General features: G+C 32.5%; 1 protein-coding gene across 1 annotated transcript in view; it reads right to left on the bottom strand.

The window, feature by feature from the left end:
• LOC149557345 (uncharacterized) overlaps positions 1–16,019 on the bottom strand; it is a 39,293-nt gene extending 23,274 nt beyond the window's left edge. The window contains exons 1-5 of the mRNA XM_089830214.1: positions 15,679–16,019; positions 15,483–15,599; positions 15,077–15,351; positions 13,284–13,492; positions 12,234–13,177 (exon numbers count right to left, since the gene is read on the bottom strand). Coding sequence (XP_089686340.1) covers positions 12,234–13,177; positions 13,284–13,492; positions 15,077–15,351; positions 15,483–15,599; positions 15,679–15,846 — 1,713 coding nt within the window. The 5' untranslated portion in view covers positions 15,847–16,019. The remainder of the gene's footprint in view (positions 1–12,233; positions 13,178–13,283; positions 13,493–15,076; positions 15,352–15,482; positions 15,600–15,678) is intronic.
• Positions 16,020–17,623: the final 1,604 nt, after the last annotated feature.

Raw genomic sequence — 17,623 nt, 5'->3', positions numbered from 1 at the left:
TCCCTCCTATTACTACTTTGATGGATGTCTATGCTCTAACCAAACATTCTCATTTTGGCATAGGTTAGGAGAGTATTGCAGGTGTAATTTCCATTCGTCTCTAATATCATGTATCACCAAACAATTGACATTTTCAAATTTAATCTTTATTCATAGAACTCACCTCTCAAATATCAATAGGTTGTCAAACATGGCATGCTTGCATCTTTTCGTATGATAGTTATTCACAGTTGGGATTTGGGTTATCGGAAGTTACTCGTTAAGTTTAGGCCCCATTTGGTTGTAGGAAGATGAATGGTGGAATAGGGTTTCAAGGGCCAAAACCTGGTTATGGAGGAAAAAAGGGGCATTTGGATCATCAAATGCAGAACCTAGTTTCTAGTTTTTTCCTCCAATTTTTCTCCTAAAATGGAAGAAACATCTTCTAATAAATAGGTGGAAGTTGAAATGAAAACCCAAATTTGGATTTTTATGGATGGGTTTTAATTAAATCATCAGGTCCATGAAATCCACCTTAGCTTTTTGGAAGATCAAAAATGCATTTGGGAAGATGAGGGTTTTTGGCACTGCTATTGTTTTTGTGGTGAGTTTTTGGAAAGACGAGGGTTTCTAGTGAGTTTGTTGTGGCTATTGTTGTCGTGAGTTTGTTGCGGCTATTTTTGTGGCAAGTTTTTTGTGGCTGTGGTTGTGGCTAGGGTTTCTCCACTTTGGACAACGGTGGTAGCTTTGAACACAACTCTCTTCTCCCACCAATCTTTTCATGCATGGTTCTCTTCTCCCACCCACATTTTCATTTTGGGTTTTTTTAGTTCATTCAATCTAAGGTTGACTATGCATTTTGGGTTTTTCCTTTACATTGAAGACATATATCAGCTCAAAATGATAACAGTTTGTTGTAGGTCTACTTAGAAAAGTAGTTAATATATGCTCAATAATGAGTTCCAGTATGTGCCCATGCCATTACCTCTGATTACCTATATATATCATAGTTAAAGCTCTAATTATCCATATCAATAGCAATGAAATGTAAAAGTATATCAATAGCTTTTATCTATACATAGTTGACCTATACATAGTTTATCATGGCTCTATTTCTATCTACTATTTTCTTAGAAAATTAGTTAATATACATTATAACTATTTGTTTTGAATTTGTTTAGCAAAATAGTCAATATATTCTCACTAATGAGTTCTAGCATAGTGTTGTGAGAGATCAATGCAATACCATTAATCAAAGAAAATCATGCCAATAAAATGAACAACTAAACTATGGATATATCAAGTATGTATATATCTATGCAAAACTATTAAAAATAGGAAACTCATAAACTAGAATTACTTCAGATGTCAATCATGCCAATGCCAATGAAATGAACAACTAAACTATGTAATAGTTTCTTGCCACTAATGAGTTCTAGTATAGTATTGTGAGAGATCAATGCAATGCCATTAAATAGAGTCAAGTCATAAACTCTATATGGATCAACTATGTATAGATCAATGGCAATTAGAGATTTTATCTATACATAGTTTATGATGCCATAAACTATGTATATATCAATGCCAATCTTGGCTCCAATCTATACATAGTTCATGCACACATAGTTTATGAGGTCATAAACTATGTATAGATCATTGCAATTCCATTAAACATAGCCAAATCATAAACTATGTATAGATCATTAAAAATCCATTAAACATAGCCCAATCATAAACTATGTATGGATGTACCTAACTATAAGTGTTTATGCCTATGACCCTATTCAACTGTTTCTTTTTTGCATTGGGAAAGGGTGGATACTAAATTTTTCCTATATTAATGTAGTATACTATATACATGGCAGATAAATGAAAATCTTAGCTTTTATATATACATAGTTTGTAATGGTTCTATTTGTATCTGCAATCTACTTAGCAAAATAATCAATATATGTTGTAATAGTTTGTTTTGAATCTATTTAGGAAAACAATAAATATGTGCTTAGTAATGAGATCAATGCAAATCATGCTAATGAAATGAGCAACTAAACTATGTATACATCAACAATACATACTTTATGAGGTTATAAACTATGTATAGATCAATGCAGAAAGAAACCCTATTCCCACATGCCAACAATGCTCCTTTTCATCTTCTAAAAGATGACCCTCAGTTTTGGCAGACCCGATAGTTTATTAAAACACATTCATAAACACCCAAATTTAGGTTATAATTTGTACATGTGTATGTATACATACATACATATGCATCTGTGCATTTATACATGTATGTGTGTACATATATACATATGTGTTTATACATTTATACATGTGTGTATGTACATACATACATACATGTGTATGTGTATGTACATACATACATACATGTGTGTGTACATACATGCATACATACATGTGTGTGCACATACATACATACATACACATACATGTGTGTATACATATAGACAAACATAATCAATATTATGCTTTCACTGGTATAGATAGATTACATGGAGTAGAATGACACATTATTGTAATTTGTTCATTATAGGCTTATGATCCTCACTGGTTGGTACTCCTTGTTGTATTTTAATAAATAATTGACTTCTTAATGCAATGAGGCTAGAAAATAATCATGTTGTATCTTGATAGGTGATAGTTGATATCTCATAATTGATAGTGTTTAAATTGTCCACATTTTAGGCCACTGATGGATCCTGTGGACAATATAGAGGTTCAAGGATGCATAGCTAGGAAGACCACATACACCCACATTCTCATAATTATTTTTTCTTTTGTTGGCATAGCCAAAGTATTGGTAGCCTGAGAAGGCAGTCTGATGGGTAAATGAATAAGAAAAGGAAATTCCTTTTGCAAAGACATTATTCATTCCAATGAGATGGATTGCCATGATTAGATTCAGATGAATAGGGCCGCCTTCTTTTCTCTAGCTCATATTCTCAGGCTAAAAGGAAGCTTGAGAGATATGATCCACTTGAAGTTAGAGGAACAAATAGTGATGTTCCTCCACACCCTTGGACACAATCTAAGGAACTGCAAGATTACCCATAACTTTGGGCACTCAAGAGAGACAGTTAGTCGGTACTTCCACAAGGTGTTGAGGAGTGTCTTATCCTTTCACAGGGATTACTTCATGATACCTAGTCCAGGAACTCCTCCTGAAATTTGTGGGAAGGATAATTTTGAAACGTTCTTCAAGGTAAATTGTGCATTATTACAAGTTTATTATCTAGATTTTTGTCCTATCTTATTATTGCTTGAGCATACATTTGATCAGTGTATCATATTCCATAGGATTGCATTGGAACTATCGACAAAACCCATATTCTAGTGCGAGTTGATGTCAACATATAGGGTAAATATCATAATAGAAAAGGGAACCTATCACAAAATGTTATGGGTGTATGTTCCTTTGATTGTAAGTTTCAGTACTGCCTTGCTACTTGGGAAGGCTTTGCTATAGATAGTCATGTTCTAGCCTCAACCCTATCTAGATTAGATCCACTTGTAGTTCCCCCTGGTAAGCCAAATCATATTTTGATATAATCAAGGGTATGCTAAATGTTTAAAGTATTGACAATATACATTCTTTATGTAGGAAAATATTTTCTAGTGGATTTTGGATATTCAAATGCACCTAGATTTCTTGTTCCTTATCGATGTACATGCTACCACTTCAAAGAGTGATCAAGAGATAACCCAATAAACTCTACACATGAGTTGTTCAACCATTGACACTCTTCTATTAGAAATGTAGTAGAATGTACATTTGGTATTTTGAAGCAGCATTTTCCAATCTTAAGACATGCAAGGTCTTATGGTATGATGACACAATCCTATATTATTTTAGCATGTTGCATGCTTCACAATTTTATTACAATAGAGGATGGCCTTCCATCAAAAGTAGCTATTGAAGAGGAAGATGATTGTGATGGGATAGAGGTACCACTACTTGAGACATATGGGTTGTCTCAGGAGGATAGAAATGAGTGGGCCAAATTTCAAAAAGATATAGCAAGTAAAATGTGGGAAGATTATAGATCTCGTGAATAAATGATTTATTAGAAGGCAATGTGCTTTATATGATTAAAGTGATGTATGCATATACAATGATGGTGTGTGATTTTTTTATTCTAATGTCAGTCCTTGCTACATTCCAATTAAATAAAAAGAGCATTAACTTTCAATTTCACACCTACTTTATGTACAAAAACTCTTGATCATATCTACTATACACAATCAAACTTGAAATGTAGATTACATTGTTTTAAATGTAAGAAAGCATAATTATTATTCATCATTGCATTGAGAAAGTACAATAAGAAGCTTCATAATGGATCTCGTGACTATTTACTTTCCATTGGTATCAACATTCTATCTTTCTGGTAGTTTTGTTGATGCTGATGTGTTATCATCAATTATCTAAACTAAACTTACTAAGTAAACTAATCACACCATTCATGAGCTCCACCAAATATCTCCATAAATGGTGTAAAGATACATTCTTGAGCATGTAATGCAATTCCAACCCTTGTTTCCTCCACAATTACAATTAAATTTATAGTATCTGATGATTTGGAAGAGTTTGAATTGACTGGTAAAATGGGCTAATGATGTGTATCATCTGATAGGAGTAGCTTAAATGTCTCCCAACTATTCCTTGTATCCACTCCCTCAAAACCACACAAACTATCACATGTTGTAGTTGAATAATGTTTATCATCTTCAATTAAATGCTTTGAGCATGCCTCAACATTGGCTTCCATTACAACCTTTACTTTTTCTACTAGGTGAACACATACATAAAGATGCCCCTTTCTGTGAACTATAAATTTAAAGATAGTAAATTAGGTCACCTTAACAAGCTCTAGAAGTGATTATTGCTGACCATGGTGTAGTAGGGTTCTCATTAAATCTGCATTCAAGATACTTTAGTTTAAATTGTAATATTTTTTTATACCTATTGAATATGTTAGCCTCATTGCATTAGGATGTATTAAAAATTGCTATTTAAAGTTTATCATATTCAATTTTAAATAAAATATAGCAAGGGGTATCAAATGATGAAGATCATAAGACCACTAGTAACAAGAGAACAACAAATTCACTAAAAATTCTATTTTTCTAATGTTACTCCTTGTTGCATTCCATTTAAATTTAAGGAGCAATAACTTTCAATTTCAATCATATGATTACTTTAAATTGTAATACGTTTACCTATTCAATATGTTAGCCTCATTCCATAACAATGTATTACAAATTGATAATTAAAGTTTATCACCTTCAAATTTAAATAAAATATAGGAAGGAGTACACAATGGAATATATTGACCTCATGATGAGAATGGATGGATCTAATCATGTGAACTAGATGTGTTCTCCCATTATATTGAGTAATATAGATGGATCCCTAACTACGAGCAACAAATCTTCTTCTTCAAAGAAGAAAATATGGACAAAACCAATGGAACACAAGTTTATAGACTTGCTCCTCCAACAAGTTCATCTTGGATGAAAAGGTGAAGGTTGTTTTAAAAAAGAAAACTGGACTACCATAGAGAGGATAGAGAGTAGGATATAGAGTAATGAAGGACTTGAAAAATACAAGAGGGTCAGCTTGGAATGAAGAAACTCAAACTGTGGATGCTAGGGATTCAGTGTGGGATGAGCTTTTGAAGGTAGGATGATCTTTGTACTCTTTTGATTGAAGAAATTTTCCCTTCTTATTTTACTAATGAAAAACTAATAACCTAATCCATCTATTAATGCTTACATGTAGAGGAGAGAATTAAAAAATTCAAAAAATGTATAAGAGGTCACCTTCGAATATTTCAATTAGTTGGCTATAATTTTTGGCAATGACATTGTTGAAAGGTTTGTAGTTACAACACCCCTTGATGCTAAAGAAGGGCATCCTATGAACAATGCATTCCACATGCTTGATGAGGACAATACCAATTGTGGTACACCTCTTGAAAACCAACTGGATTTTGATGAAGAGTTATATAATTGCAATCAGCCAAGAGTAAATGGTACAAGGACTCCTCCACCATCATCGTGAAGGAGGGGAAAGAGGTAGAAGACAACTTGGGCTACATCATTGGATGTGATTTGCAAAACTATGAAGGAACTAAATGATGGCCTTGGTAAGCCTCAGATTGTAAAAGTGGATAAATCTAAAGAGGATAATCTTTTAAGTTCTGCATATACCCCTCTCAAATCTATCCCTAAACTGAGTCGAGCAATTTTCCTAAAAGCACATAATACATTTGTGCTTCAACATGAAAGAGCCAAAGGGTTCTTGATGATGGATGAGGTAGAGAGAGTGGACTAGATTGCAATGACATTTGGTACGATTTAGCTATTTCAGCTATTGACTAGATTGCAATGACATATGCTGCATGATTGCTCTGTTCAATGATTTTGCATTGATCTCTAATAACGCTAAACTAGAACTATATTGGAACTCATTACTGAATACATTTTGACTATTTCATTGGCATTGGTATGATTGGCATCTGAAGTAATTCTAGTTTATGAGTTACCTCTATTTAATTGTTTTGCATGGATTAGTTTAGGAGTTGCCTTTGCTTAATGTTTAGCATTGATCAATACATAGCTTAGTTGCTCATTTCATTGGCATGATTGGCATTGACCACTGCATATTTTTTATGTTCATTTCATTGGCATGATTGGCAATGATCAATACATAGTTTAGTTGTTCATTTTATTGCCATTGGATCTCTCACAACACTATACTGGAACTCATTGTTGAGCACATTTTGACTATTTTTCTAAGAAAACTAGCAAGAAACTGTTACATAGTTTAGTTGTTCATTTCATTGGAATTGTTATGATTGACATCTAAAATAATTTGAGTTTATGAGTTTCCTATGTTGAATGGTTTTGCATGGATCTATACATACTTCATGTATCCATAGTTTGGTTGTTCATTTCATTGACATGGTTCTCTTTGATTAATGGTATTGCATTGATCTCTCACATCACTATGCTGGAACTCATTAGTGAGCACATATTGACTATTTTGCTAAACAAATTCTAAACAAACTATTACAACATATATTGATTGTTTAGCGAAATAGATTCAAAACAAATAGTTACAACATATTGATTGTTTTGCAGAGCAGATAGTAGATAGAAATAGAACCATGATAAACTATGTATAGGTCAACTATGTATAGATAAAATCCATGATTAGCATTTCTCTATACATGTTTGATCCATACATAGTTTACCACTTCGCTTTATTTAGTGGTATTGCATTGATCTCTCATTACACTATACTGGAACTTATTATTGAGTACATTTTGACTATTTCATTTGCATTGTTATGATTGGCATATGAAGTAATTCTATTTTATGAGTTGGCTTTGGTATGATTGGTATGATTGGCATTTGAAGTAATTTTATGTTATGATTGACACTATGATATATATAGATAATTAGAGGTAGTCACATGAGCACATACTAGAACTCATTATTAAGCACATATTGAGCACATATTGACTATGTACAGATAAAAGCCATGATTGCCATTGATCTATGCATAGTTGATCCATACATAGTTTATGACTTGGCTCTATTTAATGGTATTACATTGATCTCTCACAACACTAAACTAGAACTAATTACTTGATCTATGCATTGTTTAGTTTTTCATTTCATTGGCAAGATTGGCATTGGTCAATACATAGTTTAGTTGTCCATTTCATTGGCATGATTGGTATTGGTCAATAAATAGTTTAGTTATTCATTTCAGTGGTATTGGCGTGATTTTCATCTGAAGTAATTCTAGTTTTTGACTTGGATCTATTTATTAGTATTCCATTGATGTATATATGTACACAAACATGTATGCATGTATCTATGTATGTATGAGGTAAGTGCAAGAAGTTGGGTCTCACTCTTGGGCAAAAAGTGGAAATGTTTTTCCTATTTTTGAAATGTCTTGTCAATTGATGTCAAAATTTGAGGCATTTAGATATTAAATATTAAAAAAACTTCAAAAAAAAAAAAAATTAGTGTTTGGAATCTAGTTTTTGAATATGTAATTTATTTGTGTACCCATATGATAGATTTTATTTTTGGTATGGATCTTTAAAAACCACTTTTCCAAAATGTCTATTTCAAGCCCATACCACACTCGTGTATAGACACCATAATTTGACACAAATAATTGAATTTTAGTAAATCCTTTTAAAGGGAGTTACCTAATACACCTAAGATTGATGACAATATTTTTCTTTAATTTTTTATTGAATAATTTTTCAATTATTAATTATTAATTGGCTGTAAAGGTACATTTTAAAACCTCTCATGTACAGACACCATAATTTGATCAAAATTTCACTTTTTTCAAAAATTCTTATTTTTTAACCTCAAAAAAATTGTATGTAGATTAATAACATATAAATTAATTTAAGAAAAAGTATAAAATAAAAAAGCTATTAAAGTTTTAGTGAACTTCCCTATTTTACATTTAGGTACCACCTTTCATTAAAAAATAATGCAAAAATAGTAAATAAAATCATAGCTCTATAAAATTTATATTTCTAAAATTAGGATAGTGAGATCTCTAATGGGTTTTTGTTTCAAAAGAAAAAAATCAGGAAGACCCTCTAAAAATTATGGCAAGACGTGAATTTGTCAGTTCGATGCCTTAGCCAAATCTTGAGAGGCCAAGGTGTAGGCTTGGTCTCACCAAGCCTATCCCAAACCAAAATTTGAGGTAGGAGAAAAAAATCCTGCCTAATGTTGTAAGAAAAAAGCACCCATTATTTGAAATTCAAAAAATTTGAACCCATTTTGAAAAAGTCAAATTGGCATGTAAAATCCCCCAAAAAACAAAATTTTAAATTTTTAGAAACAGTACCCATTTTTAAAAAGTAAAAAATGGGTACCTGTTTCTTAAAAATATGGGTACCCATTTCTAAAAAATACAAATCTTTTATGTTTTAAAAAATGAGTACCCAATTTTTAAAAAAATGAGTGCCCATTTTTAAAATTTTGGATCGGGTGCCCAAGCCTAAAACAAGTACCTATTTTATAAAAATGGGTACTTGTTTCTAGAAGAGCACGATCTCAATCCATAGATTTTCGCTGAACTGTGATCCAACTCCTTGCTTCTACCCTATATGCGTATGTATGTATGTATGTGTGTATGTATGTAAACACTTGTATATCTATATGTGTGTATGTATGTAAACACATGAAAGTATGTATGTGTGTGTGTGTATGTATGTATGTATGTATGTGCGTATGTATGTACACACATGTATGTACAAATGTATACATACTTGATCTATGCATAGTTTAGTTTTCCATTTCATTGGCATGATTGGCATTGGCCAATACGTAGTTTAGTTGTTGATTTGATTGGAATTCACACGATTGGCATGTGAAGTAATTCTAGATGGTTAGTTGTCTTTGTTTAATGGTATTGCATTGATCTCTCACAACACTATACTAGAACTCGTTACTGAGCACATTTTTACTATTTTGCTAAGCATATTTGATGTATACATACTTGATCCTTACATAGTTTGTGATCTCATAAATGTTTGGTATCATTGTTCATTACATTGTTAATTAGAGCTATAATTGAACCATACATACATGGAATACACGAGGAGTGGCAAATGATGAATGCTCAATTATAGAACTTGAGAGCATATGCTAATAGAAATGTGATTCGGTAGATGATTGTACAGTTCATGATTCTTTCCTATGTTATATCTATAGCCCTAATTTTCATGCATATGTTTTTATTTCTTTTCTTTTTGTCCCTATTTGATTTACTATGTATGTTCTCGCTGACAAGATTATTAAAATTATTGAGGATTTCTGGTAGATGATTGTACAGTTCAAGATTTTGTCCCATGTTATATGTATATTCCTAATTTGCTTGTATATATTTTTAATTTCTTGTCTTTTTTCTACAATTTTTTTTCCTATGTATATGCTTCCTGACAAGATTGTCAATGGTATTGACAAAGTGTCTTTCTTTTGTATTTTTTTTATTGCTCCTGATTTGCTGATATTGCAAGACCACACATGCTAATAAAAATAAGCTATCTGATGATCTTTTACTGTGCATGTTTGTAAAAAATCAATATTTTTGATGCTACTCCTTGGTCTATTCCATTAAAAAATAATCAAGTTTTGATTTTTCAAGCATGTTTAGTTTGTATATGATTGATTGACCATCTAACAATGCAGACATTAATGGGAAGATTGAGTAGCATGAGAGGGTTGCTCGCCGAATGTGGGGCATAAGGGTATAGAGTGTGGATTTCCCAATGTTTTTGTATTTAACGGTGTGATTTCACACCACCATTCACATCATGGATATTGTTTTTCTATCTTCTATCTTATACTACATATGTAACATTGAATTATCAATCACATACCTAATTTAAAAAAATTTGGATCACATTCATAATTTGAACATATTTTGATGACATTTTTATTTGAATGTTGGTATTTGTTTGATCTATACATAGTTTATATATGTAGGATTGACCATCTAACAATACAGACAATAATGGGAAGAATGAGTCGCATGGGAGGGTTTCTTGGCAATGTGGGGCATAATGGTATAGAGCATGGATTTCCTAGTGTTCTCATATTTAACGGCTCAGTTACAAAGTTTGAGTTCGAGTTTGACAACTATGAAGTTCGAATGAAGTTCGATAAGGCGAAAAGATTGAAAAAAAGTTTGAAGATAAATTCATCTTATATAATTTTTAAAAAATATATAAATATATATGATCACAATTCCCAACTATGGGACAACTTATAATTTTGTACAAATGATTGCAAGTATGATCATTTTTTACTTTTCTTTGCTAATAAATAGAATTAAAATAAAATTGTGAATATGCAAGAATTAAAAATAATAATAATGTAGCATAATTATAAAAAAATTAGTAATCATAAATATTAAATTAAATATTAATGCTTCACTCATTATAATACTTATTATAATACTTTGTGTTTCACTAATAAAATAAGATTAAATTTTTTTACTTCAAATTCCAATTCCAATTCGAAAATGAACAACCAAATGCAAGAAAATGATATTCCTAGTCATATTCCGTTCTAATTCCAATTTCTAAATTGGCAACCAAACGCAAAATATGGATTTGTATATTCATTTTCCATGTCAACCAAATGGTTCAACTATCTTCCTAAAACACATAACCAAGTTTTCGAAAACCTAGTTATGAGACAGATTCATCTTCCCCAACCAAACGGGGCCTTAGGGTAGGTATTTGAACCAAGTTTAAAGTCAAACTCCAACTTCTTTCTAAAAGTTTAGGTTAATGGACAAAAAAAAGTTGGAGTTCGTGGAGAGAGAGTGAGCGAAGCGAACTCATTAACTCCAACTTCTTTCTAAAGGTTAAGGTTGGTGGAGAGTAAAAAGTTGGAGTTCGTAGAGAGAGAAAAGTTTGAATTGATGGAGAGAGAAGGTTTTAGTTTGGGGAGAGAGAAGCTTTTAGCATTTTAAAAAAAACTCATTTCTGAATTAACCATCATTCAACTTTATGGGTATGGTAAAACATCAAGGTAACATATATATATAAGCTTCAAGTGATGCAATAGTAAAGAAACAAAAGAAATTAGTCTAAGATAATTGTAAAATAAATGTAAAAGAAAATATGTATTATAATTACACTTAAAACAAGTATCACATAATAGCTTAGTAAAATTAAATGTACAAAGATTATCTTTTTTTAACTTAATAAATAATCTAACATATAATTTCATTTCTATATATTTGGAAAAAATGAAAACGAGTGAAATATATAATATACTATTATAGATGCCTAATGTGTCTTTAAAAGTTCCCTAAGAAATTGGAGAGACATAATTCCTATAAGATCAAAATTGCAAATAAATTTATTTTCTAAATTTAAAAAATAACAAATATAATCTATATTATGAAAACTATTAATTATATAATAAATTATTTTTAAAAATTAATTTTTATTACTAGAAATGAAAATGGTTAATCACTAATTACAACAGAAGAATAACTAGTAGTACTATTTCTAGCAAGTACACTACTTAGAAATTAGAGTGCGACAAATAATCTTTAATAAATAATTGGAAAAAAAAATCTTGACTAATCTAATTACGAGCATATTTCATTTGTTGACGACCAATAAATAACCCTTTTATTCATGTCCACAAAATAAAAAAACTATTACCGATTTATCCTTGAGAGCATGTTCAAGTTGTTGCGCATCAGTTATTCTAGCTTCTCCTGAAATCCTTATTGCCCGTTCTCTAATCACATTGTGGACCAGTAATTTGCCCTCAGGGGAGACCATTATGAGCCCTGCTTCCTCTAGCAACTTGATTTGAACGTCGGAGAAAGTATAAACAGCCGTGCGGCGCTCCCAATTGTTGAAGAAGACAGCGATGTCTAAGAAGGCCTCTCGACAAGCCTCATTCAATCTGTTATATATCAAATCAACTATACTTTCACAAACATCAAATTCTTCCGGTGGGAGCTTTTGCAAATATTCAAGCAAACGTACAGAAGCTGAGAGGTGGTCATCATTTTGGCGAATGTAAGAGGCAGCTAGCCTAAGAGCATATGGGATGCCTTCACACATCGTCGTCACGCTTTCGAGATATACCTTTAGGCTCAAGCTCGCGGCCTCGGGACTGCCTAAGACTCTTGTGAACAGAAGATTCTTCCCTTCTACGCTTTCAAGACCCCTCATTGAATAGTCAGACAGGTTGCCCAACTCAAGTGGCTGTGTACTTGTTATGAGGATTTTGCTACCCATTGAAAGGTTATCTAGATCACTATTCCTTTGAACATTGTCAATGAAAATAAAGACAGGCCTACTCGCCATTCGGAAGGCATTTGAAAGTCGTGTAGCACCCTCCACACAACCACGCAGTACAATATTTTCGCCGGAAAAGTCCCGCAGAAGCTGCTGCTGGAGTATCTTAATATCGTGGTCGGAACTTGGGGATTTTATTTCTACTTTGTAAAATTCGTAGTTTGACAGGCTCTGTTGGAGGTGGTTGAAGACTGCATTAGCTATGGTGGTTTTCCCAATACCATCTCGGCCGTGAATAATCACCCCTGTCCCCCCTAAAAGACCAATTACTTCATCCCGTGCTCTCTCTATACCGACTGTCAGATGAGAAAATGAAAAATAAAAGACAGCGAGTGAATAAAACAAAGCCCTACTTCACATAGTGAGAAAGTAAACTGAAAGGAATAGCGCGCAAAGAGATACCTGCATCTGCATTCACATACTGTGGTTCTTCTAACCGAGGTACTTGTAGGACATTTTCCAGTACAGGACTGGGTGAATCTTCTAGGACATTTCCAGCTAAAGTACTGGGTAAATCTTCAAACAGTCTCCCCATTGCGAGCTCTGGATAAGCGCAGGCAAGTCGGAACTCCAGATTATCGATATGCCCCTTCTTTGTGAAACTATAAAACCTGCAGCAGAACATGCACCCATAACGTGATTAAGTATATGTAGGAGTAGGAGTAAAGTGAAGAATTTGAAAAGACAAAAATTTCTCAACAGCAGATAAAACCCTTTACTCATTCAATGGAAATTTTACGTAACATTTTGATTCAGATCAGCTGATCTTGATCAACAAGAGATTAAATGTTTTTTTAATTCACAAAATACGAAGCAAGGCGATTATAAAGAAGCGCTCTTTCGTTTCTTGTTTAAATTGATTATAACCATCCATCGTATTTATATCCGTCAAAATATATGAGAAAGGTAAAAGGAGAAATCTAGGTGGTCGATACAAGAACTTTTTATCTTAAATGAATTAAGTGATGATGTACAGTGTTGATGGTTAGTGGTCAAATTAATACTCACCTACGCTCTCCCTTACTTTCTACAAACCTTCAAAAATTATAACTTCTATTGGAATTTGTTAGACAATTCTTTCTTTTGACCCAAAAAGAAACAAATTTCCATAATTCTAAACAATACTCGAAGTTAACTCCAGAAACTAATGTCTATAATTCTGAACAATCAAAGTTATCTCCTGCACCTATGTCTATAGTCCAAACAAAACTAACTCCTCTATATTTTATTTCTCGTACAGTTTTACCCTTTCAAACTGACAAACGCAGCTCAAGAGAACTTAACAGATGCAATCTCTTACAAATGCTCAATATCATGTTTCATTTGATATGATCTGACTTTTGATACCAAAAACAAAGTGATACAAATCACAAAAATCTTTGCAAATTGGCATAGTCGACATAACCTTGTTAGGCACTACTTATTAGAAACTCTACGATCCTTGCGTTGGCCACATACACCAATCTAGATGGCCCTCATCTACTTCTGCGCCAGCAATCTTAAATCTTCTTTGGTGATTTTCGAGAGATCTGCTCAAGATCTGCAGAATTGCAATACTGAGGCCATCTGCAGTTTCTTGTGCTGGATTCTTCTTTTTTTCAATTCTTCCTCTTTAGAATCTCGTAACAGAGATCCTCTTTGTGCTCTTCTTCTGCAGTCTCTTGAAGAGGGAAATTGGAAATTTCTGAGTCACATACTCCTTCAGATTCTTCAAGATCTTTTACCACGAGCTCTGATACCAAATCGAAAAACAGAACAACAGAAATACAGAGAAACAATTTTTATTCCTTGCTTAATTTGATTACTACAATGCATCTTATTTATAGAGGTCTAAGAACATTCTGGAGTATATATTAGTCATATGGCTCAATCAAAGTACATATGGGAAATGAAAATCTTAGAATACAACAGATATATTGCTGAGTCACAAATCACCTGAAGAATATGGAGATCGGCAGGAAAGAAATCTGGATGTACGGTGCAGGGAATTTCTTGCTTAAATGCATTTGCTTACGATCCACAGTGATTGTTGGTGGTGAAATTAATGCCCATCGAAAATTCAATGGAACTACAAACATTTTGATTCAAATCAGCTAATCTAAAATATCAGAGACAAAAATTCATTACAAATTAGACAAACTCTAGAAAATCTGACATAAGTGTAGCAAAACATCGAGGATTATATGGCTACTTACCCGCACGGGAGCGATCCCAATACGATGAAGTTGAGTACATCTTTCAATATCTTCGGCTGCATTACTTTGTGTTGCCTTATGTACTTGAACAGTTCCAGCATGTAGAGCAGATGCTGTACATATACACTCTTCTCCGCAGCGCCTTTCTTCATTTCATCCGTCATATACGCTACCACGCACAACCCTACCACTACCCACATGGTATTAGGCGCTTCGTTCAGTACAGCGCTTAACACTTTACTCGCATCGTAGCCCAATTTTTCAGAAGGGCACGCCTGAAAAATAGAGATTTCAATATGTTAGCGGGGACTCTTTCTTCTTCATTCGTTAATGGAACTTCACAAAAGACTAAACATGTGACCTCGCAGAAGGCACTCACAACTATGTTATAGAAGAATTGAATTACCTTGCAGGAACGCCCATTCAACAACACGTACTGTACTAAATCGCGACCAAATTCTGTACAAGATTTCACGATATTTAAACTATCGACTGGCGCTGTTCCAGATACATTGTGCTGAGGCTGCCAAATACATGCTTACATGATTATTCATTTAGAGAGACAATTACTTTCATTGAGCGGTAGTTGAGTCGATACTTACATTGCGAATAACTATACCATTGAGACCATCCTCAATGTAAGAGATCAAATCCTTAAAGCTCGTTGCGCTCGATGTTTCTGCCATTCCCCTGAGGCGCAGAATCTCCTCCCGAGGAAGCTCATTCTCATTTCCCATCCAAAGACACGGTGCGTAGCAAACACTGGCCATTCTCTTCTTCCACAACTGACAGAAAATTAAAACCAGAAATCCTTTTTATTACACACGGGACAGCGCCAATTTGGTGTAACTTCTGGAAGTTCGAGGGCGTGACAGACAAGTTCAAGTTTCGCATAATTCTTTACTGACCATGACTCGAAAGGGAAGTTAGTGGGGCCCGTCTATTTGCTTTCAAGTTGAGAACGGTAACGAAGATCAGGGTAATTAGGGTAACAAATATTCTTTGACTACACATTAATCTATAGATTGAAAGTGAGTTGTTGATTAGATATAATAGAATAAACTAGATTAAAGACTATTATATAGAAATCATATTTATTTTTATAAATAAAAATATATGGAAGGGAGATTATTTGCAAGTGAAGAATAGTAGTTATTTAATAAAGACAATAATATTCATTTATTTCTTATTATTGATAATATTATAGATGGTCATGTACAAGAATATACATGAAAATATCTAAATTAGATAAATGTTGTTGTTAGGAAAATAATTTATGATTAGTTAAAAAAATTCTTGTATTGTTTTATCATAATTTCTAATTATCTTTAGATTCTAGTTGTATTTATAAATATTTTGACAAAGAATAAGCTTTCAATATGTTCACAAATTCTAAAATGATTGAGATCAGATATGTGTAAGATCAAATATGTTACAATCTTTATTTAATTTGAGGGTAAATGAAAGTATTTCTAGTTGATATGAAATGACATCCTTCATTATTCAATGATTAGATAGAATGCAATGCATGTCTTCTTATACACTAATATAAGGGAAAATATGAAGATTGCACGAAGTTGGCTTACAGCTAAATTTTAATATGCAATAGTTCTATAAGTGTTTAATTTTAATTTTGTAATTTAGTGAATAAAAATAATACATGCAAGGATGACCTCACAATTCTAGAAAAAAACTACAACACGTAGCTAGGTTGATTCTGCATCTATTTGAATTTGATCAAGGATACAATTTTGAATGAAAAAAAAAGAATCAGATTTAGATACACCCATTAGAAAAACTTTCATTAACATCAAAAAATGGATCATGTTGTCCACAATCTCAAGTACAAAGACCCAATCATGCATAAAATGTTTTACTTTAGCTATATAAAAGCATTATGAAAGTTCCTAAACTAGGTACGAAATTTAATGTAAAATACTTCAATTTTTCATTTTAACATTATATTTTACCATGACTTTGTGGTGTATGTTGATCTCTTAAGAATGTATCATCTAAATTCTTGTAAAATTCTCAAATTTGTACAACCTAAATGCAATAGATTTAAAGTAAATCTACATTATATAGAAGATGATATTCTCTTTCATTATTCTATTTTCACATTTTTTAGCAAATAAATTCATTCAAAACAAGGGAGAAAAGTTTGTTTGCATAGCTTGTAATTTAAAACCTATATCAATGAGAACATCAGTGATTATTTGTTCCCCTTTAATTTATTTTCCCACAACATATAATTGATTGGAAGATCTTGTTAAATATATAGTAATATATAATCATATTGTGAAGGATTGATAATAAAGTGTATCAATAATAGATGCTAATCAATAATTAAAACTTAATTTTAAAAAGTATTAAAAAATTAATATAAATGATTAATGGTGGGGTTCCTACCCTTGTTCCCTTATTAAGGGAGGTTGATGTCAGTCATGCCATTGACTAGTTACAGTGTTTTCAATAAGAAAATTGTCATTGTGTGGTGAGAATGTTGCTCACAGCTAGCATGGTTGCCTTTGGGACCAACAAATGCTT

The sequence above is a fragment of the Cupressus sempervirens genome, chromosome 5 (genome assembly GCF_028749045.1).
Source record: "Cupressus sempervirens isolate cs-2001-9-10 chromosome 5, ASM2874904v1, whole genome shotgun sequence".
NCBI classification, from domain to species: Eukaryota; Viridiplantae; Streptophyta; class Pinopsida; order Cupressales; family Cupressaceae; genus Cupressus; species Cupressus sempervirens.
Note: the sequence above shows the minus strand (reverse complement) of the source record. Positions and strands in the feature narration are given on the sequence as shown.